This window comes from Salvelinus alpinus, chromosome 20 (genome assembly GCF_045679555.1).
Source record: "Salvelinus alpinus chromosome 20, SLU_Salpinus.1, whole genome shotgun sequence".
NCBI classification, from domain to species: Eukaryota; Metazoa; Chordata; class Actinopteri; order Salmoniformes; family Salmonidae; genus Salvelinus; species Salvelinus alpinus.
The window spans coordinates 17588589-17615072 of record NC_092105.1 but is presented as its reverse complement, the minus strand read 5'-3'; the positions used below and the strand labels follow the sequence as shown (position 1 = coordinate 17615072).

The following is a 26484-nucleotide window of genomic DNA, read 5'->3' as shown; positions in this document are numbered from 1 at the left end:
ACTGAACCCATACATACTGCACTGTATTACACTGAGCCCATACAACCTGGACTGTAATACACTGCAGCGGGCTGTGAATACATACTGCACTGTAATACACAGAACCGCAGAACACGACTGACACTTGAATAATTACACTGAGCACATACAATCTGAACTGTAGACAGACCTGAACCCGATACTTACATACAACGTGAAGAACGCATGAACCAGGAAACAGACTGCACTGTAATATACTGAACCGATACAAACAACACCCGGAACAGTCCCGTGTGGCGTAACATACAGACACTGACACATGAGATAATCACCCACTAAACACACAGTGAGAACAACCTACACTGTAATATGACTCTCAATCAGAAGACAACGTCAAACACCTGCCTCTAATTGAGAGCCATACCAGGCAACCCATAACCAACATAGAAACAGTAAAACACTAGACTGCCCACCCATAACTCACGCCCTGTACCATCAAACACATACAAAACAACAGAAAACAGGTCAGGAACGTGACAGAACCCCCCCCTCAAGGTGAATAACTCCGGGCGCACCCCTAAAACTCAAGGGGAGGTTCTGGGTGGCTGCACTGTAATACACTGAACCCATACATACTGCACTGTAATACACTGAGCTCATACATAGTGCACTGTAGGGCCGCTCATGACTGTAGGGCCGCTCATGACTGTAGGGCCGCTCATGACTGTAGGGCAGCTCATGACTGTAGGGCAGCTCATGACTGAAGGGCAGCTCATGACTGTAGGGCAGCTCATGACTGTAGGGCAGCTCCTGACTGTAGGGCAGCTCCTGACTGTAGGGCAGCTCCTGACTGGCTGGCGGCTCTGGCAGCTCCTGACTGGCTGGCGGCTCTGGCAGCTCCTGACTGGCTGGCGGCTCTGGCAGCTCCTGACTGGCTGGCGGCTCTGGCAGCTCCTGACTGGCTGGCGGCTCTGGCAGCTCCTGACTGGCTGGCGGCTCTGGCAGCTCCTGACTGGCTGGCGGCTCTGGCAGCTCCTGACTGACGGACGGCTCTGGCAGCTCCTGACTGACGGACGGCTCTAATGGCTCGGGACAGACGGGCGGCTCTAATGGCTCGTGGCAGACAGATGGCTCAGAAGGCGCTGGGCAGACGGATGGCTCAGAAGGCGCTGGGCAGACGGATGGCTCAGAAGGCGCTGGGCAGACGGATGGCTCAGACGGCGCTGGGCAGACGGATGGCTCAGACGGCGCTGGGCAGACAGATGGCTCAGACGGCGCTGGGCAGACAGATGGCTCAGACGGAGCTGGGCAGACAGGCAGTGCAGAAAGCGTTGAGCAGACGGCCGACTCTGCCCTGCTGAGGCGCACAGTAGGCCTGGTGCGTGGTGCCGGAACTGGAGGTACCGGGATGACGGCACGCACTTCAAGGCTAGTGCGGGGAGCAGGGACAGGGCACACTGACCTCTCGAAGCGCACTATAGGCCTGGTGCGTGGTACCGGAACTGGAGGTACCGGGCTGAGGGCACACACCTCAGGGCGAGTGCGGGGAGAAGGAACAGTGTGTACAGGGCTCTGGAGACGCACAGGTGGCTTAGTGCGTGGTGCCGGAACTGGAGGCACTAGGCTGGAGACACGCACCATAGGGAGAGTGCGTGAAGGAGGAACAGGGCTCTGGAAACGCACCGGATGCCTGGTGCGTGGTGTAGGCACTGGTGGTACTGGGCTGGGGCGGGGAGCTAGCGCCGGAAATACCGGACCGTGTAGGCGTACTGGCTCCCTTGAGCAATGAACCTGCCCAACCTTACCTGGTTGTATGCTCCCCGTCGCCTGACCAGTGCGGGGAGGTGGAATAACCCGCACCGGGCTATGTAGGCGAACCGGGGACACCATGCGTAAGGCTGGTGCCATGTAAGCCGGCCCAAGGAGACGTACTGGTGGCCAGATATGTAGAGCCGGCTTCATGGCACTTGGCTCAATGCTCAATCTAGCCCTACCAGTGCGGGGAGGTGGAATAACCCGCACCGGGCTATGCACACGTACAGGAGACACCGTGCGCTCTACTGTGTAACACGGTGTCTGCCCGTACTCCCGCTCTCCACGGTTAGCCTGAGAAGTGGGCGCAGGTCTCCTACCTGCCCTTGACCCACTACCTCTTAGCCCCCCCAATACATTTTTGGGTTGTACTTGCGGGCTTTTCGGGCTTCTGTGCTAGAGCGTCCCCTCGTAACGCCGGTTCCTCTCTCCGGTTTCCTCCGCTCTCCGAGCTGCCTCCAGCTCCTCCCCAGAGCGACGATTAACTCCAACCTTCGCCCATGGTCCTTTTCCTTCTATGATCTCCTCCCAAGACCAGAAATCCTGTTTCGTGCGCTGTCCGTTAACCCGCTGCTTGATCCGGGTTTGGTGGGTGATTCTGTAACGGGCTTCCTCCTCCTCTTCATACGAAGAGGAGGAGTAGTGATTCGACCAAACTGCAGCGGGTTGTGAATACATAATGATTTAATAAACAAAACTGAAGAACACGACGAACACTTGAATAATTACAAAACAAATAAACGAATGTAGACAGACCTGGACCCGAACTTACATACAACGTGAAGAACGCATGAACCAGGAAACAGACTACATAAAACGATCGAACAAACAAAACCCGGAACAGTCCCGTGTGGCGTAACATACAGACACTGACACAGGAGACAATCACCCACAAACAAACAGTGAGAACAACCTACCTTAATATGACTCTCAATCAGAGGAAACGTCAAACACCTGCCTCTAATCTGAGAGCCATACACAGTGCAACCGCAAAACCAACATAGAAACAGAAAACATAGACTGCCCACCCAAAACTCACGCCCTGACCATCAAACACATACAAAACAACAGAAAACAGGTCAGGAACGTGACACCCATTCTGGTGCAGGTCTACAATTTTGTTTCTGGTGTCCTTTGACAGCTCTTTGGTCTTAGCCATAGTGGAGTTTGGAGTGTGATTGTGGTGTTTGAGGTTGTGGACAGGTGTCTTTTATACTGATAACAAGTTCAAACAGGTGCCATTAATACAGGTAACGAGTGGAGGACAGAGGAGCCTCTTAAAGAAGAAGTTACAGGTCTGTGAGAGCCAGAAATCTTGCTTGTTTGTAGGTGACCAAATACTTATTTTCCACCATAATTTGCAAATAAATTCATAAAAAATCATACAATGGGATTTTCTGTCATAGTTGAAGTGTACCTATGATGAAAATTACAGGCCTCTCTCATCTTTTTAAGTGGGAGAACTTGCACAATTGGTGGCTGACTAAATACTTTTTTGCCCCACTGTACACACAGACACTTACACACGCATGCACATACTGTACACATGCGCTCCTGGTTTGGTCAAACCCTGGTTTTACACTGCGGCAAAGACTTAACAGGACATGATGATTTATCACCATCCATTCCAAAACGTGTGTTCCACCACTCCTCACTGAGCCCTGTTCTGAGGAACCAGCACTGGAAGAATTTAAACAGAACGTCTGAATTATGACTCTGTAGACAGGACCTCATCATCATTAACTCAATGTTATAGTCTCCTAATCTTCCTTCTGATAACCACAGGGTTTATTACAGGTGACCAGAGAAGATGACAGCCACTGTGTACATGTCTACTGTACACACATGTCGCCTATGATGGTTATGACGATGTGATCAGCAAGATACATGCTTGTTAGGGCTGTCAATCATTTTTTTATAATCTTTGTGAAATAGGCTTACTGTACTTAACTCAGGCCATATAACCTGCGCTGTAATATACTGAGCTCAATACATACTGCACTGTAATACACTGAGCCCATACATACTGCACTGTAATATACTGAGCCTATACATACTGCACTGTAATACACTGAGTGCATACATACTGCACTGTAATACACTTAGCCCATACATACTGCACTGTAATACACTGAGCCCATACATACTGCACTGTAATACACTGAACCCATACATACTGCACTATAATACACTGAAACCATACATACTGCACTGTAATACACTGAGCCCATACATACTGCACTGTAATACACTGAACCCATTCAACCTGCACTGTATTACACTGAACCCATACATACTTCACTGTAATACACTGAGCCCACACACAATACACTGTAATGCACTGAGCCAATACATACTGCACTGTACTACTCTGAACCCATACATAGTGCACCGTAATACACAGAACCTATACATACTGCACTGTAATACACTGAGCGCATACATACTGCACTGTAATACACTGAACCAATACATACTGCACTGCAATACACTGAGCCCATACATACTGCACTGTAATACACTGAGCCCATACATACTGCACTGTAATACACTGAACCCATACATACCTGCACTGTAATACACTGAGCCCATACATACTGCACTGTAATACACTGAGCCCATACATAATACACTGTAATGCATTGAGCCAATACATACTGCACTGTACTACACTGAACCCATACATAGTGCACTGTAATACACAGAACCTATACGTACTGCACTGTAATACACTGAACCAATACATACTGCACTGTAATACACTGAGCCCATACATACTGCACTGTAATATACTGAGCCTATACATACTGCACTGTAATACACTGAGTGCATACATACTACACTGTAATACACTGCACCCATACATACTGCACTGTAATACACTGAGCCCATACATACTGCACTGTAATACACTGAACCCATACATACTGCACTATAATACACTGAACCCATACATACTGCACTGTAATACACTGAGCCCATACATACTGCGCTGTAATACACTGAGCCCATACATACTGCACTGTAATACACTGAACCCATTCATCCTGCACTGTATTACACTGCACCCATACATACTTCACTGTAATACACTGAGCCCACACATAATACACTGTAATGCACTGAGCCAATACATACTGCACTGTACTACTCTGAACCCATACATAGTGCACTGTAATACACAGAACCTATACATACTGCACTGTAATACACTGAGCCTATACATACTGCACTGTAGTACACTGAGCGCCTACATACTGCACTGTAATACACTGCACCCATACATACTGCACTGTAATACACTGAGCCCATACATACTGCACTGTAATACACTGAACCCATACATACTGCACTGTAATACACTGAACCCATACATACTGCACTGTAATACACTGAGTCCATACAACCTGCACTGTAATACACTGAACCCATACAACCTGCACTGTATTACACTTGAACCCATACATACTGCACTGTAATACATTGAGCCCGTACATACTGCACTGTATTACAATTGAACCCATACATACTGCACTGTAATACACTGAACCCATACAACCTGCACTGCAATACACTGAGCCCATACATACTGCACTGTAATACACTGAGCCCATACATAATACACTGTAATGCATTGAGCCAATACATACTGCACTGTACTACACTGAACCCATACATAGTGCACTGTAATACACAGAACCTATACGTACTGCACTGTAATACACTGAACCCATACATACTGCACTGTAATACACTGAGCCCATACATACTGCACTATAATATACTGAGCCTATACATACTGCACTGTAATACACTGAGTGCATACATACTACACTGTAATACACTGCACCCATACATACTGCACTGTAATACACTGAGCCCATACATACTGCACTGTAATACACTGAACCCATACATACTGCATTATAATACACTGAACCCATACATACTGCACTGTAATACACTGAGCCCATACATACTGCGCTGTAATACACTGAGCCCATACATACTGCACTGTAATACACTGAACCCATTCATCCTGCACTGTATTACACTGCACCCATACATACTTCACTGTAATACACTGAGCCCACACATAATACACTGTAATGCACTGAGCCAATACATACTGCACTGTACTACTCTGAACCCATACATAGTGCACTGTAATACACAGAACCTATACATACTGCACTGTAATACACTGAGCCTATACATACTGCACTGTATTACACTGAGCGCCTACATACTGCACTGTAATACACTGAACCCATACATACTGCACTGTAATACACTGAACCCATACATACTGCACTGTAATACACTGAGTCCATACAACCTGCACTGTAATACACTGAACCCATACAACCTGCACTGTATTACACTTGAACCCATACATACTGCACTGTAATACATTGACCCTGTACATACTGCACTGTATTACAATTGAACCCATACATACTGCACTGTAATACACTGAACCCATACAACCTGCACTGCAATACACTGAGCCCATACATACTGCACTGTAATACACTGAGCCCATACATACTGCACTGTAATACACGTAGCCCATAAATACTGCACTGTAATACACTGAGCCCATACATACTGCACTGTAATACACTGAACCCATGCATACTGCACTGTAATACACTGAGCCCATACATACTGCACTGTAATATACTGAGCCCATACATACTGCACTGTAATACACTTAGCCCATACATACTGCACTGTAATACACTGAGCCCATACATACTGCACTGTAATACACTGAGCCCATACATACTGCACTGTAATACACTTAGCCCATACATACTGCACTGTAATACACTGAGCCCATACATACTGCACTGTAATACACTGAGCCCATGCATACTGCACTGTAATACACTGAATTCATTCATACTGCACTGTAATACAATGAACATAGCCAATACATTGGGAATGTAATTGCTACTCACAGCAGCCACACTGGGAAACTCCAGCCTGGCAAAGTGATGATGTTTGTCGCCTCCTTCTGTTTAGCTGTCCATAACAGGAGCCAGGGCAGAACCCTCTTCAGGACCCCTATGGCTCCAAGGACCACCTTCGGTAATGAGCCATGCAACTATGTCCTATGATCTTTCCTTCTTGACCTTATTCCATATTGACCTTATTCTTCTTGACCTTATTCCTTCTTAACCTTGTAGTCTTTTTCAATCTTACACTTTTCATTTCTCTTTATTTTCCTCGGGAAAGCATTGACACCATTTCACAGTGTATATCCTGTAGTAGGACATCATGTTTCACTCCACAGATTTTGTGTTGTTCTTAAAGTGTGTTATGTTCCTTAGCCCCAACCTCGACCAATAGACAGCGCTTCCTGTCCACTCCAAGACCCACAATGCCTCTGGTGCAGAACGAGCCAACCGGTAAACAAACAGACACTTTACTCCCTAACGAGACAGGACGGCTTAACTGTCAGTCAGCTTGGCTGCAGCCAGTGAAAGGCTGGGTGGGTGGGTGCTATTTCAGAGGGATCTTCTTTTATGATTGCCTGCATGAGTACGATTGGCATGCACTAAGTACAGAAGTAGAGAGCCCCTCATCCGGATCTCAGGAGAAGATGACTGAAAGTTCTAATACTGCCTCAGACAATTGGTCCCCATGGAGGCGAAGGTAGGTTGCCACGGCAGCATAGCCTAGTGGTTGGTTGGTCCAGGTGAGAACGACTCTTGAACTTTTGAGCATATTGCATAAGCGCTGCTTGTTCACTCAATATGTTTCTCATCAGTCACGTCCCACAAACAAGTCAATCGTCTTTCTCTCTCTTCCTCAATCTTTGTCTCATTTGGTTGCTGTCTGTCCAAACATCCATCAGCACCTTGTACCATATGTAACCCACATTCATTCATCTGTTCAATACTTTTAAAACATTCTACACACAACTGTTCATTTAGAATCATTATTTTAACCCATGGTGCTTTGCTTTCAGCCAGCGTTGAAGGTGTTCAGTCCAGTTTGCATGATAAAGTAGCATATTACAGTCTAGAAGGTGTTCAGTCCAGTCTGCAAGGTAAAGTAGAATATTACAGTCTAGAAGGTGTTCAGTCTGCATGATAAAGTAGCATATTACAGTCTAGAAGGTGTTCAGTCCAGTCTGCATGATAAAGTAGAATATTACAGTCTAGAAGGTGTTCAGTCCAGTCTGCAAGGTAAAGTAGAATATTACAGTCTAGAAGGTGTTCAGTCTGCATGATAAAGTAGCATATTACAGTCTAGAAGGTGTTCAGTCCAGTCTGCATGATAAAGTAGAATATTACATTCTAGAAGGTGTTCAGTCTGCATGATAAAGTAGCATATTACAGTCTAGAAGGTGTTCAGTCCAGTCTGCATGATAAAGTAGAATATTACAGTCTAGAAGGTCTTCAGTCCAGTCTGCATGATAAAGTAGCATATTACAGTCTAGAAGGTGTTCAGTCCAGTCTGCATGATAAAGTAGCATAATACAGTCTAGAAGGTGTTCAGTCTGCATGATAAAGTAGCATATTACAGTCTAGAAGGTGTTCAGTCCAGTCTGCATGATAAAGTAGCATATTACAGTCTAGAAGGTGTTCAGTCCAGTCTGCAAGGTAAAGTAGAAAGTTACAGTCTAGACGGTGTTCAGTCCAGTCTGCATGATAATGTGTCATGCTACTAAATGAGTCCACTTTCTTCCCAACAGAAGCAGAGCCTCACAGATCTATCATAAAATGTCCTTGTTTCTCAGTGTGCTCTTTTTATTTGTATTTCTTAAATATTTTTTTAATGTAACTTTTAATTTAGAACAAATTCTTATTTACAATGACGGCCTACCCCGGCCAAGCCCTAACCCGGACGACGCTGGGCCAACTGTGCGCCGCCCTGAGGGACTCCCAATCACGGCCGGTTGTTAAACAGCCTGGAATGATACATACAGTACTCTGACTGTATGTCCCTTCTATCCTTTCTTTATTCACATCATTCTATCGTTTCTGTTATCCCTCTTGAACAAGTGTTAGCAAAACATCCGAAAAAGAACACTATACTCTCAACATCATCCCTGAAGTACTTTTGTATATATTTTAGACAGCAGTTCTGAAAATATCACTCATGAGCCAAAAGCTGTCCCAGAAAATGGCCTACTACGTCACATATGTGCAGATATGTGCACCACGTCATTGCTCTCTCTATTGCAGTGTTCATATGCTAGTCGGAACTAGGGAACTCTCACATTTCTCACTTGCTGATTTGTTGAACGTGGTACCTGTATAACTACAATCAGTTAGCATGTCGAAAATTTCTGAGTTTCCTCGTTTCGACTAGCACTTGAAATCGGCATCTCTCTTTCTCTCTCTCTCTCTCTCTCTCTCTGCTGTATCTACTGAGCTGTTGGGCCCGCCCTGCAACCTCATTTGATAATGCTGGGCAGGCCTCTTACTGGGCAGGCCTCTTAGTTTTTCTAAGCCATTTAAATATAATTTTTTTCCAGTGTCAAAAGACCTGTCCTTGGTGTGCTGTCTGTTCTATAAAACATATTTCTATGGCCTCAATGTTCTACTCTCATCTCTCACCCACTCCAGGACGAGCAGACCAGATCAGATCTGCCTCTCCCTCCGTGGACATCACCCGTGCCGCCCCCACCCTCCCCCGTGCCGCCCCCACCCTCCCCCGTGCTTCCCCCACCGTCCCCCGTGCTTCCCCCACCCTCCCCCGTGCTTCCCCCACCGTCCCCCGTGCCTCCCCAACCATCCCCCGTGCCGCTCCCACCCTCCCCCGTGCTTCCCCCACCGTCCCCCGTGCCTCCCCAACCATCCCCCGTGCTTCCCCCACCGTCCCCCTTGCCTCCCCCACTCTCCCCCATGCCTCCCCCCAGCTCCTGCCCTCCCCCACCCTTCCCCTGGCCTCTCCCACGGCCCCTGCGCCTAATCCCCATCGTAAGGAAGAGAGACACAGCGGACCGGCCCAGGGCAGGCTCCAACAGCCCAGACCCCAACAGGCCAGACCCCAACAAGCCAGACCCCAACAAGCCAGACCCCAGCCTGAGCCTCAGGCCCAGCCCCAACAGGCCAGACCCCAACAGGCCAGACCCCAACAGGTCAGACCCCAACAGGCCAGACCCCAGTCCGAGACGCAGGCCCAGCCTCAGGCAAAGCCCCAACAGGCCAGACCCCAACAGGTCAGACCCCGACAGGCCAGACCCCAGCCCGAGACGCAGGCCCAGCCTCAGGCACAGCCCCAACAGGCCAGACCCCAACAGGCCAGACCCCAACAGACCAGACCCCAACAGGCCAGACCCCAACAGGCCAGACCCCAACAGGCCAGACCCCAACAGGTCCAGCCTCAGGCCCAACCTCAGGCCCAGCCCCAACAGGCCAGACCCCAGCCAGAGCCTCAGGCCCAGCCCCAACAGCCTGCTAAGGTCACCCAGAACCTACAGACCCCCACGGGTAAAGACCCTGCTCTCTCCACTCACCTAGGCCGTAACAGAGAAATAGAAACATTTATAATGGATCATTGAGTCCAAACGTCTAATCTGATAAAAAATTAAGTTCTCTCTCACACAGCTCCCAGCCAATATCAGGTGGGACAACCTCTGCCAAGACCTGCCCTCGCCACTGAGAGGGCCAATAGTAACACCCGGGGTAACGATGACACCATTTTGTCCTATCACCATCTCTGTTGTCATCCAACCTCATGAACCCAAAGCTCTCATTGGTCATGTCTGCTCTCCATCAGTCAATTATTGGATGACCTCATAGCTTACCCATAATACTATTTTCAGCAGTCCGCACACTGTTACTATTGGTTGAAGCTGTCTGTGTTGCACTCTGAACCCTTTCTCCCTCCTACCATCCCATTACAACAAACTGTACACCTAAACTCCTGCATCTCTCCATCACCCTTGCCCATCCATCTCATCCTTACTCCACCACACTCACCCCATTCCTGATCATTCCAGGCACTGGATAGTTTGGTCTCACTGTCATTAAATCATCCATCTTTCATGGAAAAGAAAAGAAGGGCAGTTCAACCAAAGTTTTGTTTTGTATCTCCATCCATTATTTTCACTTCACTCTTCCTTTCCTTGTCTGCATCTTTCATTCATCCATTTATCCACTCACTCATTCATTTCTTTTTCCATCCAGGGCTCCTACCATCTCACCTGACTGACCTTTGAACCTTGTCTCCATGGGATCGGACCCCTTCTCTCTCTCTAACCTCTCTTACTGCCAATCTCTCTGTTCATATAGGTACCAGCTTCCTGAGACCTTTGACCCCCACCGAGCCTCGCTCTCCTATAGGCTCTGCCATTACCACGGCAGCCAGGAACACGACGTTGCCTCGTGGTCGCGTAGCTCTCTACTCCACCCCTAACGGCATCAGACCTCTCTCTCTACCCAGGAACAAAAACACCACCTCCCTCCTCACCTCCGTCACGCGTGAGGGTAACGGAGCAATGTTTTCCTCTTCCTCCTCCTTATCTTCCCCCTTCTGTCCTCACCACTAGCTCAGGTCTCACCTCTCTCTCTCTCTCTCTCTCTCTCTCTCTCTCTCTCTCTCTCTCTCTCTCTCTCTCTCTCTCTCTCTCTCTCTCTCTCTCTCTCTCAAATCGATATGGGTGTCATGTGGTCTTGGTCCACAGTGTGGGTCAGAGAATGTGTAGGCTTAAATCATTTCTGCCAATGTTTTTGGAGAGAGAGAGAGAGAGAGAGAGAGAGAGAGAGAGAGAGAGAGAGAGAGAGAGAGAGAGAGAGAGAGAGAGAGAGAGAGAGAGAGAGAGAGAGAGAGAGAGAGAGAGAGAGAGAGAGAGAGAGAGAGAGAGAGAGAGAGAGAGAGAGAGAGAGAGAGAGAGAGAGAGAGAGAGAGAGAGAGAGAGAGAGAGAGACCGAGAGAGAGACCGAGAGAGAGACCGAGAGAGAGACTGAGAGAGACAGCTACATCTGTGGAACACAGGCCAACTGGCTTCAAATCATTCCAAACACCAGACTGATCTGACCATTTCCTTTTAAGAGACAGTGTTTTCAGATGAGATTATGTTATCCACTTTTAGTCTTGTTGTTGTTGTCCTCTCGTGTGTTCCTAGCATGTCTTAAGCATGTTTTCTGCATTTTTAGACATGCTTAATTTAATGAGCCCTCTTCTCCCTCCAACAGCCGACGGGGAGCACCACAAGGGTCTTGCTATTCCCAAACCTGCAGTCTGGTCCGGAAACCGACTGGGTAAAAAACAGAGATGATTGTTACCTCTCAGTTTGTCTCTCACCCACTAATCCATCTCCCCCGAGAGATGCCATTTTGTTTTATGTTCCCCGCAGCAAGCCCTCCATGCGCTTAAGCCTCAACAACTTGTCCCTGTCCTAAGATTGGCAAGCTTGTCTGTTTGTCCGCGTGACTGTCCATTCTTATTGGGCATCCTGTCCATTTGCGTGTTGTGCCTGTTATTGTTGATGTGGGTCTGAATCTGCTGGTGTGTTTTTCCACGTTTTGACTGTCAATATGACTGAGACTAAAGAAGAGTCCTCTCCTCTGGTCGTATCACTACAGTCTGATCCTAGACCTGTTGTTCAGGTCATAAAAGACTGCATCTTACAGTAACTTGATATCTGGGAGCATGGTTAGAATTTTCACACAAATCTCCCATTGACGTCAATGCATGATTTGCTCGAAAATGTGTTACATCTCAAACCAAAAAATGACCACAGTCATGGATGTCCACACCTACATTCCACTATAACCAGTTGTTGGCTTCAGTTTCTGCTTCAGTCTCAGCCGGTGTGTGTGTTTCTGTGAAACTGGCAGAGTTTCAGAGGTCATCAAGGAGCCCTAGGGCTTGCAGGAAGCAGCTCTACAGAATTAAAAACACACATTGTCTACAAAAACCAATCTGAAATACCAATGAAATATTATTAGATTTCAAATGTCCCCACAGCAACGTTATTCCAATATTTGCACTTTTTGGTTTCTAATGAACTGCAAAAGTAAATCATTGATGTAATTGTGAATTATGATGTGTCTAAACGGTCTGTCAGTGGTGTCTGTCTGTCTGTCTGTCTGTCTGTCTGTCTGTCTGTCTGTCTGTCTGTCTGTCTGTCTGTCTGTCTGTCTGTCTGTCTGTCTGTCTGTCTGTCTGTCTGTCTGTCAGTGGTGTCTGTCTGTCTGTCAGTGGTGTCTGTCTGTCTGTCTGTCTGTCTGTCTGTCTGTCTGTCTGTCTGTCTGTCTGTCTGTCTGTCTGTCTGTCTGTCTGTCTGTCTGTCTGTGTGTCTGTCGTGTCTGTCGTGTCTGTCGTGTCTGTCTGTCTGTGTCTGTCGTGTCTGTCGTGTCTGTCTGTCTTGGGCTTATCTGTCTCCTATTACTCTGTTCCCATCCACCTCCTGAAGCATGTGTTTCTCAGGGTGAATTCCACACTGGATGGAGTGCTCATGTCTGTGTTCGGTACCTCAATGTCTTGCACATTGCACATCTCATGTTTGATTTGATGTTGTTCAACTGTGAATGTGGTCTATATAGTTTATATAGGCCTTACATTGTTTTGAGCCCTCTGTTTTGAGAGTGGATAGTGACCTTGAGTTTCTCCAGTATACAGTGCATTCGGAAAGTATTCAGACCCCTTGACTTTTTCCACATTTTGTTACGTTACAGCCTTATTCTAAAATTGTTCAATTGTATTTTTCCCTAATTAATCTACACACAATACCCCATAATGACAAAGCAAAAACTTGTTTTTAGACATTTTTGCAAATTTATAGAAGAAAAATAATACATTTACATAAGTATTCAGGCCCTTTACTCAGTACTTTGTTGAAGCACCTTTGTCAGTGATTACAGCCTTGAGTCTTCTTGGGTATGACGCTACAAGCTTGGTACACCTACATTTGGGGAGTATCTCCCATTCTTCTCTACAGATCCTCTTGGGGAGCGTTGCTGCACAGCTATTTTCAGGTCTCTCCAGAGATGTACCAACTGAGTTCAAGTCCGGGCTCTGGCTGGGCCACTCAAGGACATTCAGAGACTTGTCCCGAGGCCACTCCTGCGTTGTCTTGGCTGTGTGCTTAGGGTTGTTGTCCTGTTGGAAGGTAAACCTTCGCCCCAGTCTGAGGCCGTGAATGCTCTGAACCAGGTTTTCATCAAGGATCTCTCTGTACTTTGCTCTAATCATATTTCCCTCGATCCTGACTAGTCTCCCAGTCCCTGCCACTGAAAAACATCCCCACAGCATGACGCTGCCACCACCATCCTTCACCGTAGAGATGGTGCCAGGTTTCCTCCAGATGTGACGCTTGGCATTCAGGCCAAAGACTTCAATCTTGGTTTCATCAGATCATAGAATCTAGTTTCTAATGGTTTGAGAGTCCTTTAGGTGCCTTTGGGCAGACTCCAAGCGGGCTGTCATGTGCCTTTTACAGAGTAATGGCTTCTGTCTGGCCACTCTACCATAAAGGTCTGATTGGTGGATTGCTGAATAGATGTTTGTCCTTCTGGAAGGTTCTCCTTTGTTTTGGTAGCCTTCCCCAGATCTGTGCCTCAACACAATCCTGTCTCGGAGCTCTACGGACAATTACCTCCACCTCATGGCTTGGTTTTTGCTCTGACATGCACTGTCAACTGTGGGGACCTCATATAGACAGGTGTGTGCCTTTTCAAATCATGTCCTATCAAATTTACCACAGGTGGACTACAATCAAATTGTAGACACTTCTCAAGGATGATCAAAGGAATCAGGATGTACCTGAGTTCAATTTCGAGTCTCATATCAAAGTGTCTGAATACTTATGTAAATAAGGATATTTCATTTTCTTTATTTTTGAAATTTGCAAAAATGTATAAAAACCTTTTTCCGCTTCGTCAATCTGGGCTATTGTGTGTAGATTGATGAGGGAAAAAAATATTTAATCCATTTTAGAATAAGGTCGTAACATCACAAAATGTTGAAAAAGGGGAGAGGTCTGAATGCTTTTCGATTGCACTGTATGTTGCAACAAGCATAACAGTAATTTTGTAAATCAGTGGAAAATATTTTCTCAGGGAATATTGTTCTGGGCAAACCTAAAGCACAGTGTTTTGAACAGTGTTTTTCACTGTCTTGCCAGAGGATTCTGACAGAAACCAGCTCACACAACAATCTACTGCTGGTAAAGCTCACACTTCAAAACAGTGTGTGTGTGTGTGTGTGTGTGTATGTGTGTGTGTGTGTGTGTGTGTGTGTGTGTGTGTGTGTGTGTGTGTGTGTGTGTGTGTGTGTGTGTGTGTGTGTGTGTGTGTGTGTGTGTGTGTGTGTGTGTGTGTGTGTGTGTGTGTGTGTTTTGTGTGTTTTGTGTGTTTAAGTGCGTGGGAGCATGTAAAACAGTGCAGCGGTTAGGTGTTTGTCACCCAAAGAGACCAGTGAGTGTTTTGTGGGGTGTTGTGAATAATCTGGTTCTCCTATAGCCAGCTGCAGGGTTCAGGATGATAAACAGAGCTTCCTCATGACATCACACCTTACGTTCCCATAACGCTGATCCCCATCACCCAATGAGCAGTCAACAAAAGTTGTAGATTTCATTTTTGGGGAAAAAAGCATTTAAGGAGCCACAAGGTTTTACACACAGCCACATTTTCTTTGGCTGAAAGCAACACACACTGTGGCTCTCCAAGACTTTCCCTTGCTTGGCTTGAAGTTCTACTTATCCTTGTCTGGTCTTCGTAGCCCCATTGAGGTTGGAGCTCAGTCTGATTTACCCCTGAAAGAGTGGCAGGCATGCAGGGTCAGATCCGACTGGGCCAGGGGGTCGACACAAGCCAAGTTAATATTTATGAATGTGTTGTAGTGTGTGTGTGTGTGTGTGTGGGGGGGGGGGGGTAATATATATGAAGGGGTTTAGTGCTGATAAGGAGGGCTTAGGAACAGTAGATACCCTAGAGGAGAACACAACCACTAATCATTCTCTTGAGATAAGAGTGGGCCAAGTGGAAATGACATGATGTGACATAGGGTCCCCTGGGCTGCACACTGGGTGGTCAGAGCTATAGACATAGGCTACAGTGAATAGAAGGAACCAGTCTCCCAAGCATTCAAAGAACTGCCACAATCACGCTCAGATAGTGTCTACCACATCAAAGTCAACGGTATGGAGATATGACGCATGTCCAGTAAGTGCATTTACTCAATGAGACCTGAACTAGGGTTGCCAACACTCTCAGTTTGGCCAGGAGTAAAGATATTCAGGGAGAATATCCTGACCTGGATTGCTTAATAGTAGATCTGAGTTCAGTCTGAGTGGCCTGTTCTGAGTTTGATACTCCAGAGTCTTCATCACAGAGCTTTGCCCCTACAATCAGTCCACAGCCTGCTAAAGCTCCAACAGACTTTAAAAGAACATAATTTAGCGGGAGTTTGAACTGGTGTCCGCCTTATTCCCTGGGTTGTGTTTAGTTTGATCCTATTCGTAGTTTTTGGAATAGGAACAATACAGGGATTGTGAAGAATTTTGGCTTGGCTGTAGCAGAGGATTAATTGAGACCAGGTTTCTTGCTTTTCATCTAAAATATATAAGAACATGCATAAAATGTTATGGTGTTTCAGGGGTCTATTCAATCAGCTCTGCTTTAGTTGACATTCACATAGCGGCTGTTTTGGCGGTGTCGGAGGTGGAACTGCGTTAGAGCTGTTAAATCCACAAACTGCTCCTGTGGCATTATACCTAAAGCGGACATTGGCATTGGCTGCACGGAGTCACATTAAGAGAAATCCCATGCAGACTTTTTTTTACAAGTTCGAACACTGGAATGTGAGATGTAATCAACAACTTGATTAGTCTGATAGAAATCGTCATTATTTAGTTTAATGATTTTCAAATTGAACGTAATTATTTCTACAGTAAATAGACTACACTTTCTTGTTCTGAACTTCTAACGCAAGTGGGAGGGTGTGGCTTTGTGGCAATAATCAAGAGCAGTTGCTCATTGATTTGACAGCTGCAGTTTCACCTTGAATGCAGTTCCACCTCCAACACCGCCAAAATATCAGCTACAGAGCCTTCAGAAAGTATGCAGACCATTTGACTTTATACACATTTTGTTACGTTACAGCCTTATTCTAAAATAGATTAAATAATTAAACATATTCAGCAATCTACACACACTAACCAATAATGACAAAGCAAAAACATTTTTTTTTGACATTTGTGCAAATGTATTAAAAAAATTAAACAGAAATACCTTATTTACATAAGTAATCAGACACTTTGCTATGAGACTCGAAATTGAGCTCAGGTGCATCATGTTTCCATTGATCATCCTTGAGATGTTTCTACAACTTGATTGGAATCCACATGTGGTAAATTCAATTGATTGGACATGATTTGGAAAGGCACACACACACACCTAAGATATGGTCCCACAGTAGATAGTGCATGTCAGAGCAAAAACCAAACCATGAGGTTGAAGGAATTGTCCGTAGAGCTCCGAGACAGGATTGTGTCGAGGCACAGATCTGGGGAAGGGTATCAAAACATTTCTGCAGGATTGAAGGTCCCCAAGAACACAGTGGCCTCGATCAATCTTAAAAAGTCCTGCGTCCCTCTCTTCCTGACCAAGAACCCGATGGTCAGGCTGACAGAACTCCAGAGTTCATCTGTGGAGATGGGAGAACCTTCCAGAAGAACAAGCATCTCTGTAGCACTCCACCAATCTGGCCTTTATGGTAGAGTGGCCAGACTGAAGCCACTCCTCAGTAAAAGGCACATGACAGCCCACTTGGAGTTTGTCAAAAGGCACCTAAAGACTCTCAGACCATCAAAAATAAGATTTTCTGGTCTGAGGAAACCAAGATTGAACTCTTTGGCTTGAACGCCAAGCGTCACTTCTAGAGGATACCTAGCACCATCCATACGGTGAAGCATGGTGGTGGCACCATCATGCTGTGGGGATGTTTTTCAGTGGTAGGGTCTGGGAGACTAATTAGGATCGAGGCAAAGATGAACTGAGCAAAATACAGAGAGATCCTTATGAAAACCTGCTCCAGAGCACTCAGGACCTCAGAAAGGGGTGAAGGTTCACTTTCCAACAGGACAACGACCCTAAGCACACAGCCAAGACAACGCAGGAGTGGCTTCGGGACAAGTCTCTGAATGTCCTTGATTGGCCCGGACCTGAACCCGATCAAAATTCTCTGGAGACCTGAAAATAGCTGTGCAGCGAACCTCCCCATCCAACCTGACAGAGCTTGAGAAGATCTGCAGAGAAGAATGGGAGAAACTTCCCAAATACAGGTGTGCCAAGCTTCTAGCATCATACCCAAGAAGACTAGAGGCTGTAATCACTGCCAAAGGTGCTTCAACAAAGTACTGAGTTAATTAAGCGTCTGAATACTTATGTAAATGTGATATTTCATTTTTTTCTATTAGCAAACATTTCTAAATTCCTGTTTTTGCTTTTTCATTATGGGGTATTGTGTGTAGATTCATGTGGGAAAACACTATTTAATACATTTTTGAATAAGGCTGTAACCTAACAAAATGTGGAAAAAGTCAAGGGGTCTGAAAACATTCCGAAGGCACTGTATGTGTCGGCTATTACCGGTAAATGCTTGATCTTATTGAATCTATGCCTCGGTCTTGTTGTCAATTTCTTTGAATCCTCGTGTGGTTTTTAGGTTTCTTCTGATTGCTGCTCTTGTGTTTTTTATGTGACAGCTAGGTTTATAGTTGAAGGTTATTAAGAGTTGATGTGGTGTTACTCATAGCCTATGGCTGTGCAATGTAGTAGGAATTCTCAACATCCTTTTTTAACAAGTCCAATCTGTTGGGCCTGTTTGTATGGCAATGCTTCTGTCCATCACGATCTCCTCTCCAGTGGTTCAGTTGGCACTGCGGCTTCTCTCTTCTTCATCCCTCTTGAAAAGTTTTCCACTGATTTTTCAAAAGCCCAATATTCATCCTCAGTTATGAGTTAATAGGCCTCTCAATAGTGCACTCCAGCAGCATCTCCAAATATGTAGTTCCTAACCCTGCTATGGCCTCTATTTCCCAGGCTCCCCTGCAGTCCTGCGTCCCTCTCTTCCTGTCAACAAGAGGCCCAACCTGGTGGGGAAAACAGGAGACAAGGGTGAGGGCAGAACTGACCACTGTTTTGGCTGCTGAACACTTTGACTTCTGTTAAAGCAACACTTCACAAGTTTTGCACCGACATCTTCATTTTGTCGTCATTTTGATGGTTCTTCCTTCCCTCGGTAAAGTTATAAAGCGCCTTGCACTTCTCTGAAGAATACACACACAGCTTTAAACCACTTCTCTGAAGAATACACACACAGCTTTAAACCACTTCTCTGAAGAATACACACACAGCTTTAAACCACTTCTCTGAAGAATACACACACAGCTTTAAACCACTTCTCTGAAGAATACACACACAGCTTTAAACCACTTCTCTGAAGAATACACACACAGCTTTAAACGCAACAACTGTGTGTGAGTGCGCACCTGCCAGTATGTATGTGTGCATGTGTGTGCTTGTGTGCCTGTGTGTATGAGTGCAGTATGTGTGTGTTGTTCTGACTCACTTCTCTTGACTTACTTCTCTTACATAACACCAACACAATTATGCAACACACATATTTAATATATTTTCCTTCAGCAGGAAAACCTCTTAGAGATACACCTGGCTGGGTAGCAGATGACCACAACTGTATCTGTAGCTAATATGACTGAGCTGTGTTTTCTCCCCCCTGTCCTCAGATAAGCCCATAGACCTGAAGCAGGGAGACAAGGCATCCATCTTGAAGTCCTTCCTTCCGGTTACGACTAAGCCCTCCAAACCAAAGACCACAACCATCGCCCCGGCCTTGAACGGTACGGTTCAGTGATTGTGTTTCTAAGAATATACACTATATAAATACAGTGCATTCGGGAAGTATTCAGTCCCCTTGATTTTTTCCTGATTTTTTCCCCCTCGTCAATCTACACACAATACCCCATAATGACAAAGCAGAAACAGGTTTTTAGAAATGTTAGGAAATGTACAATAACTTCAAACCGGAAACATTTACATAAGTATTCAGACCCTTTACTCAGTACTTTGTTGAAGCCCCTTTGGCAGCGATCACAGCCTTGAGTCGTCTTGGGTACGACGCTAGAAGCTTGGCACACCTGTATTTGGGGAGTTTCTCCCATTCTTCTCTGCAGATCCTCTCAAGCTCTGTCAGGTTGGACGGGGAGCATCGCTGCACAGCTATTTTCAGGTCTCTCCGGAGATGTTCGATCGGGTTCAAGTCCGAGCTCTAGGTGAGCCACTCAAGGACATTCAGAGACTTGTCCCGAAGCCACTCCTGCGTTGTCTTGGCTGTGTGCTTAGGGTCGTTGTCCTGTTGGAAAGTGAACCATTGCCCCAGTCTGAGGTCCTGAGCAATCTGGGGCAGGTTTTCATCCAAGATCTTTCTGTACTTTGCTCAGTTCATCTTTCCCTCAATCCTGACTAGTCTCCCAGTCCCTGCCGCTGAAAAACATCCCCACAGGACAATGGTGCCACCACCATGCTTCACAGTAGGGATGGTGCCAGGTTTCCTCCAGATGTGACGCTTGGCATTCAAGCCAAAGAGTTCAATACTGGTTTCATCAGACCAGGGAATCTTGTTTCTCATGGTCTGAGAGTCTTTAGGTGCCTTTGGGCAAACTCAAATCCGGCTGTCATGTGCTTTTTACTAAGGAGTGGCTTCCGTCTGGCCACTCTACCATAATGTCCTGATTGGTGGAGTGTTGCAGATATGGTTGTCCTTCTGGAAGGTTCTCCCATCTCCCCAGAGGAACTCTGGAGCTCTGTCAGAGTGACCATCGGGTTCTTGGTCACCCCCCTGACTAAGGCCCTTCCCCACCCGATTGTTCAGTTTCGCCAGGCGACCAGCTCTCGGAAGAATCTTGGTGGTTCCAAACTTCTTCCATTTAAGAATGATGGAGGCCACTGTGTTCTTGGGGACCTTCAATCCTGCAGAACTTTTTTGGTACCCTTCCCCATATCTGTGCCTCGACACAATCCTGTCTCGGAGCTCTATGGACAATTCCTTCAACCTCATGGCTTGGTTTTTGCTCTGAAATGTACTGTCAACTGTGGGACCTTATATAGACAGGTGTGTGCCTTTCCAAATCATGTCCAATCAACTGAATTTACCACAGGTGGACTCCAATAAAGTTGTAGAAACATCTCAAGGATGATCAATGGAAACAGGATGCCCCGGAGCTCAATGTCGAGTCTCATAGCACATGTTCGGAATACTTTTGTTAATAAGGTATTTCTGTTTTTATTGTTAATACATTTGTAAAAATGTCTAAAAACCTATTTTTTACTTTGTCATTATGGGGTATTGTGTGTTGATTGATGAGGAAAGTAATGTATTTAATCCATTTTAGAATAAGGCTGTAATGTAACAAAATGTGGGAAAAGGGAAGGGGTCTGAATACTTTCCGTATGCACTCTATAGAAGTATGTGGACACCCATTCAAATTAGTGGATTCAGCTATTTTAGCCACACCCGTTGCTGACATGTGTATAAAATGGAGCACACAGCGATGCAATCTCCATAGACAAACATTGGCTGTAGAATGTCCTTACTGATTAGCTCAGTGACTTTCACTGTGGCACCGTCATAGGATGGCACTTTTCAAACAAGTCAGTTCGTCAAAATTGTGCCCTTCTAGTGCTTCCCCGGTCACTTGTAAGTGCTGTTATTGTGAAGTGGAAACGTCTAGGAGCAACAACAGCTCAGCCGCGAAGTGATAGGCCACACAAGCTCACAGAACAGGACTGCCGAGTACTGAAGCGCTTAACGCGTAAAAATCGTCTGTCCTCAGTTTCAACACTCACTACCGAGTTCCAAATTTCCTCTGTAAGCAAATTTAGCACAATAATTGTTTGTTGGGAGCTTCATGAAATGGGTTTCCATGGCCGAGAAGCTGCACACAAGCCTAAGATCACCATGTGCAAAGCCAAACGTTGGCTGGTGTGGTTTAAGCTCGCCGCCATTAGACTCTGGAGCAGTGGAAACATGTTCTCTGGAGTGATGAATCACACTTCACCATCTGGCAGTCCAATGGACAAATCTGGGTTTGGCGGATGCCAGGAGAAAGCTAACCTGCCCGAATGCATAGAGACAACTGTAAAACTTGGTGGAGGACAAAAAATGGTCTGGGGCTGTTTTTCATGGTTCGGGCCCCTTAGTTCCAGTGAAAGGAAATCTTAACACTACAGCATACAATGACATTTTAGACGATTCTGTGCTTCCAACTTTGTGGCAACAGTTTTGGAAATGTCCTTTCCTGTTTCAGCATGACAATGCCCCGTGCAGAAAGTGAGGTCCATACAGAAATGGTTTGGCGAGAATGGTGTGGAAGAACTTGACTGGCCTGCACGGAGCCCTAACTTCAACCCCATCGAACACCTTTGGAATGAATTGGCATGCTGACTGCGAGCCAGGCCTAATTGCCCAATATCAGTACCCAACCTCACTAATGCTCTTGTGGCTGAATGGAAGCACATTTCCGCAGAAATGTTCCAACATCTATTGGAAAGCCTTCCCAGAAGAGTGAAGGCTGTTATGACAGCCAACTCCATATTAATGCCCATCATTTTGGAATGAGATGCTCAACGAGCATCTTTTGGTCGTGTAGTGTATGTGTTTTTTTGTGCTTTTTAAAAACGTTTATTTGTTCAAGGTAGCCCAATTGAGACCATGGTATCATTCACAATGGTGCCGTGAGAACAAACAATTCATTAGTCAACATGATGATTCAGTAAAATAGCAAAAAAAACTATAAGATACACTACATTTCAACATCACAAATAATTTATTTACTATCAAGCAAAACACTCGCAACCCTCAGTGAATTCATCCCTCATCCGCGTTCTAAACTGCCCTATTGGCACCAAGGATTCCAGATGTAATGTGGATTGTAAATTATTCCAAACATGGGGGGGGGAGGGGCGTTTAAACTAAAGACTGATTTACGTAGGTTGGTAGAAACACGAGGGACTTCAAGAGTTAACCAACCATGTGAGCGGGTTTGGTGCCTCGTATTTTTATACTTTAACAGAGAATTAAGATATGTTGGAAGCTTGTGCAGAAGAGCTTTGTAAACAAAAAGGGAGAAATGAAATGGTACCACAACATCCAAGGGTTTTAGAGAATTGCTGCTGCAGTCTGATGAATAGTGTCACCATAATTAAGAGGTGAGAGGGAGGTTGCCTGTACAACCTGCAGGATATATTTCTATAAAAGAAGCCTATTTTAAATCTCAGCTTTTTAGCTAGCTCATCCGAATGTTTTTTAAACGTAAAATGTTTGTCAATCCAAAAGCCCAGATATTTACATGCATAAGTGTCATCTGCATACAGATGAATGTTACAGAATTTTGCAGATAGACCAACATTATTTATATAAATAGTAGAGGACAGGTCCCAAAATTGACCCTTGCAGGACACCTTTAGTAGTATTGAGGTAACTTGACTTGACACCATCAAAAAGAAAGCATACGTGTCCTGTCTGACAGATAGTTCCCAAACCATTTGCAAGACGCCTGTTCGAGGCCCATTTCAGACAACTTTTGGACAGTATCCTAGTCCTTAGATACGCTGTGAGTCTATAAATATGGAAACACAGTGATGCCTATGATCTAAGCAATTAAACACAGAATTTAAGACAGGCGTAGCTGCTGAAACATCAAGAATATAATTTGAAGTTCTTAGCTGACAGTTGGTTATTTTTTTCTCTCTCACTGTTCTGGGACCAGAGGCTGTCATAACCTGTTAGGGCAATGAGGGGGTGGAGTTTGGTTTCAAAGATTTGACCACATTCCAGAATTGCTACAGAATTGCTTGATTTCCACCAGATACACAATGTTGACTTTGCTTTCTAACCAGAGTAAGACATCTACTTCTCAAATGTCTACTTCTCAAATCTAGCCAGTGTGCGTTAAGAGAGAGAGAGAGAGAGAGAGAGAGAGAGAGAGAGAGAGACCAAAGCAGCTGCGGACTGTAGGACTGAGCCAGAGAAGTTCTGCCAGGGAATGTTGACATATCATCACAGTACTCTCATAGCATGCACACACACTCACTTTGTTGTTTCTCAATCTCATCATCCATTTCTCTATAGCCACTCGTAATGAGACAGGTGACAACTCTTCTGTGTTCAGCTCTCTGCCTGCTTCGGAAGTGGACGCCTTGGGCAAGAAGCGCTTCGTAGGTAAGGACACATGCATCATAACAGTATTCAACAAACCCCCATGACTAAACTCACGGTGGACAGGGGCTGGAGGATCACTGAGGACAATAACCTGGAGAACATTAGCCTTTCGTGCTTCCTCTTACCGCCAGTTGTTTTGGATTTGTCTTGTCTGTATCCAGATGGTTGGCTGAGCTCCAGCTGACTTAGATCTCTTGTCTCTTACAGATGTCAGAGATGTAAACAATAATACCAATATACTGCTGATCATAAGCTGTTCGAGGTCTTTTCAATGAATGCAATGTATAATTAATTGCATGTAACCCGGATGTAGAACAATATGTGACAGTACATTGTAAGTGCACTGAAAAACATTTACCTAAATCTGTAGTTACAATGTTTTTAATCGTTCTTATCCTATTGTGATTCTATGTAGATCGGTTGGTAGAGCTTGGCGCTAGCAATGCCAGGATAGTGGGTTTAATTCCCACGACCACCTGTATGTAAAAAGTAGTCCTATGCCGCATTACTGAAAGTCGCTTTGGATAAAATCGTCTGCTAAATGACGTGTTATCCTACAGAGTTCTGTGTCTTTTAAGATATTATTGTTTGAGCACCAACCCTTTAATGTCTTTTCCAGCCCCTCATGTGCTCTATAAGACGGACAAGAAGCCAGACGAGCCGTGTTCCATAACACACTCCCTCAGCTTCTTCCCTGAGGAGGAGGGGGTGGAGCAGAACGTCACCGCACCCCCCCGCTTGTCCCCCTCCAACGTCACCGTGGTGACCGTGGAGGGATGCCCCTCCTTCATCATCCTGGACTGGGAGAAGACTGACAACGACACCACAGGTTTGTGTGTGAATGTGTGTGTGTGCGCGTATACGTGTGTGCGCGTATACGTGTGTGCGTGTGCGGGTGTGTGTGCGTGTGTGTGTGTGCGTATACGCGCATATATATGTATGTGTGTGTGCGTATACGTGTGTGTGCGCATATATATGTGTGTGTGTGCGTATACGTGTGTGCGTATATGCGCGTATATATGTGCGTGTGTGTGTGTATGATTGTGTGTGTGTGCTGATACACGCGTGTGTGCGCATATATATGTGTGTGTGTGTGTGTGTGCGTGTATACTAGTGTGTGTGTGTGTGTGTGTGCGTATATGTGTGTGCGTATACGTGTGTGTGCGTGTATACTAGTGTGTGTGTGTGTGCGTGTGTGCAAGAGCACATGCGCAGAGGTTCATAAAGCTCTCTAGGTTATTGAAGGGTGAAGTCCTAACTCATAAGACTATTACAATGGGTCTTTTAATAACATCCTGAAAGTCCATCTGTGCTCCATCAGGATAACTCTACAATAAGAACATGTCGTGGAGGTGGAGCGTTGCGGCAACATATTTTCAGAACGCTTTTTATGGCCCAGTCCTTGTCAAACCCACCTAAATCCGCAGAGTCCTGTCTTGAAATGTTATATTTGCCTCGTTAAGACACATAAATCACATATGTATGATATCAATGAGGTTGTAAAGATATAATTAAACATGTTGTGTGGATTTGCTGCTTCTCGTTTGATCAGAGTATGAGGTAATTTCAAGGACCCAAGGACCCAATGGAGAAGAGGTGTCCATCCTGACTACCAACCAGACTCACACTGCTGTGGAGAATTTAAAACCAGAGAGCAGGTGTGTGTCTGTGTTTGTTTTTATGTGGTGTGTGGAGGCTTGCTGGAGCAGTGTTGAGTTGGGAAGGTTCACTGTGTTTCTAATTATGCTGGATCCTGATCTTGGTCTTGGCTGGGAGTTAGAGATTCATAGAATAAACCAGATTAACCAGAACCTTATCCTGGGCTGGGTCTGTTTCACCCACCACAACATCTGAACATCACATACGTTATGGAACAGCCATTAGCAAAGTGTGTGTGTGTATGTGTGTGTATGTATGTGTTTGTTTAAGTGAGAGAGTGTGAATGTATGTGTGTGTGTATGTGTGTGTGTTTAAGTGAGAGAGTCTGTGTGTGTGTGTGTCTGTGTGAGAGAGAGAATAGGAGAGAGAGGCAGAGAGAAAGAGAAAGAGCAAGAGAGAGAGGGAGATGGAGAAGTAGAGAAAGGGATAAGGGGCCAAGAGCAAGCACTGGCCTCTGCTCAAGGCTGTGGAGAATATAAAATATCAAGTGTCATAGTGTTGGAGACGGGGTGGAATATAAACTCAAGCTCCACAAAGGTTACGATTATAGCAAACAAGTGTAACTAAGGTTTCTTTTTGTGTACGTGAAACACAGGTGGCTGGTGGCACCATAATTGGGGAGGACGGGCTCATAGTAATGGCTGGACTGGAATTAATGGAACGGTATCAAATACGTCAAACGCATGTTTCCATGTGTTTGATACCATTCCATTCACTCCATTCCAGCCATTATTATGAGCCATCCTCCCCTCAGCAGCCTCCTGTGATGTGGAATCTCCCGTTTACATTCCTTTGCTGGGAAAGCTATCTCACCATGGCGATTGG

General features: G+C 45.5%; 1 protein-coding gene across 3 annotated transcripts in view; it reads left to right on the top strand.

The window, feature by feature from the left end:
- Positions 1-26484, top strand: part of LOC139546388 (target of Nesh-SH3-like) — a 54322-nt gene that overhangs the window by 17958 nt on the left and 9880 nt on the right. Inside the window, exons 8-18 of one of the 3 annotated variants that reach the window (XM_071354718.1) lie at positions 6823-6888; positions 7131-7208; positions 9378-10244; positions 10362-10439; positions 11049-11243; positions 11952-12017; positions 18804-18878; positions 19508-19621; positions 23911-24000; positions 24620-24829; positions 25553-25658. In XM_071354718.1, coding sequence (XP_071210819.1) covers positions 6823-6888; positions 7131-7208; positions 9378-10244; positions 10362-10439; positions 11049-11243; positions 11952-12017; positions 18804-18878; positions 19508-19621; positions 23911-24000; positions 24620-24829; positions 25553-25658 — 1945 coding nt within the window. The remainder of the gene's footprint in view (positions 1-6822; positions 6889-7130; positions 7209-9377; positions 10245-10361; positions 10440-11048; positions 11244-11951; positions 12018-18803; positions 18879-19507; positions 19622-23910; positions 24001-24619; positions 24830-25552; positions 25659-26484) is intronic. The other 2 variants (XM_071354719.1, XM_071354720.1) reach the window with 2 other exon arrangements.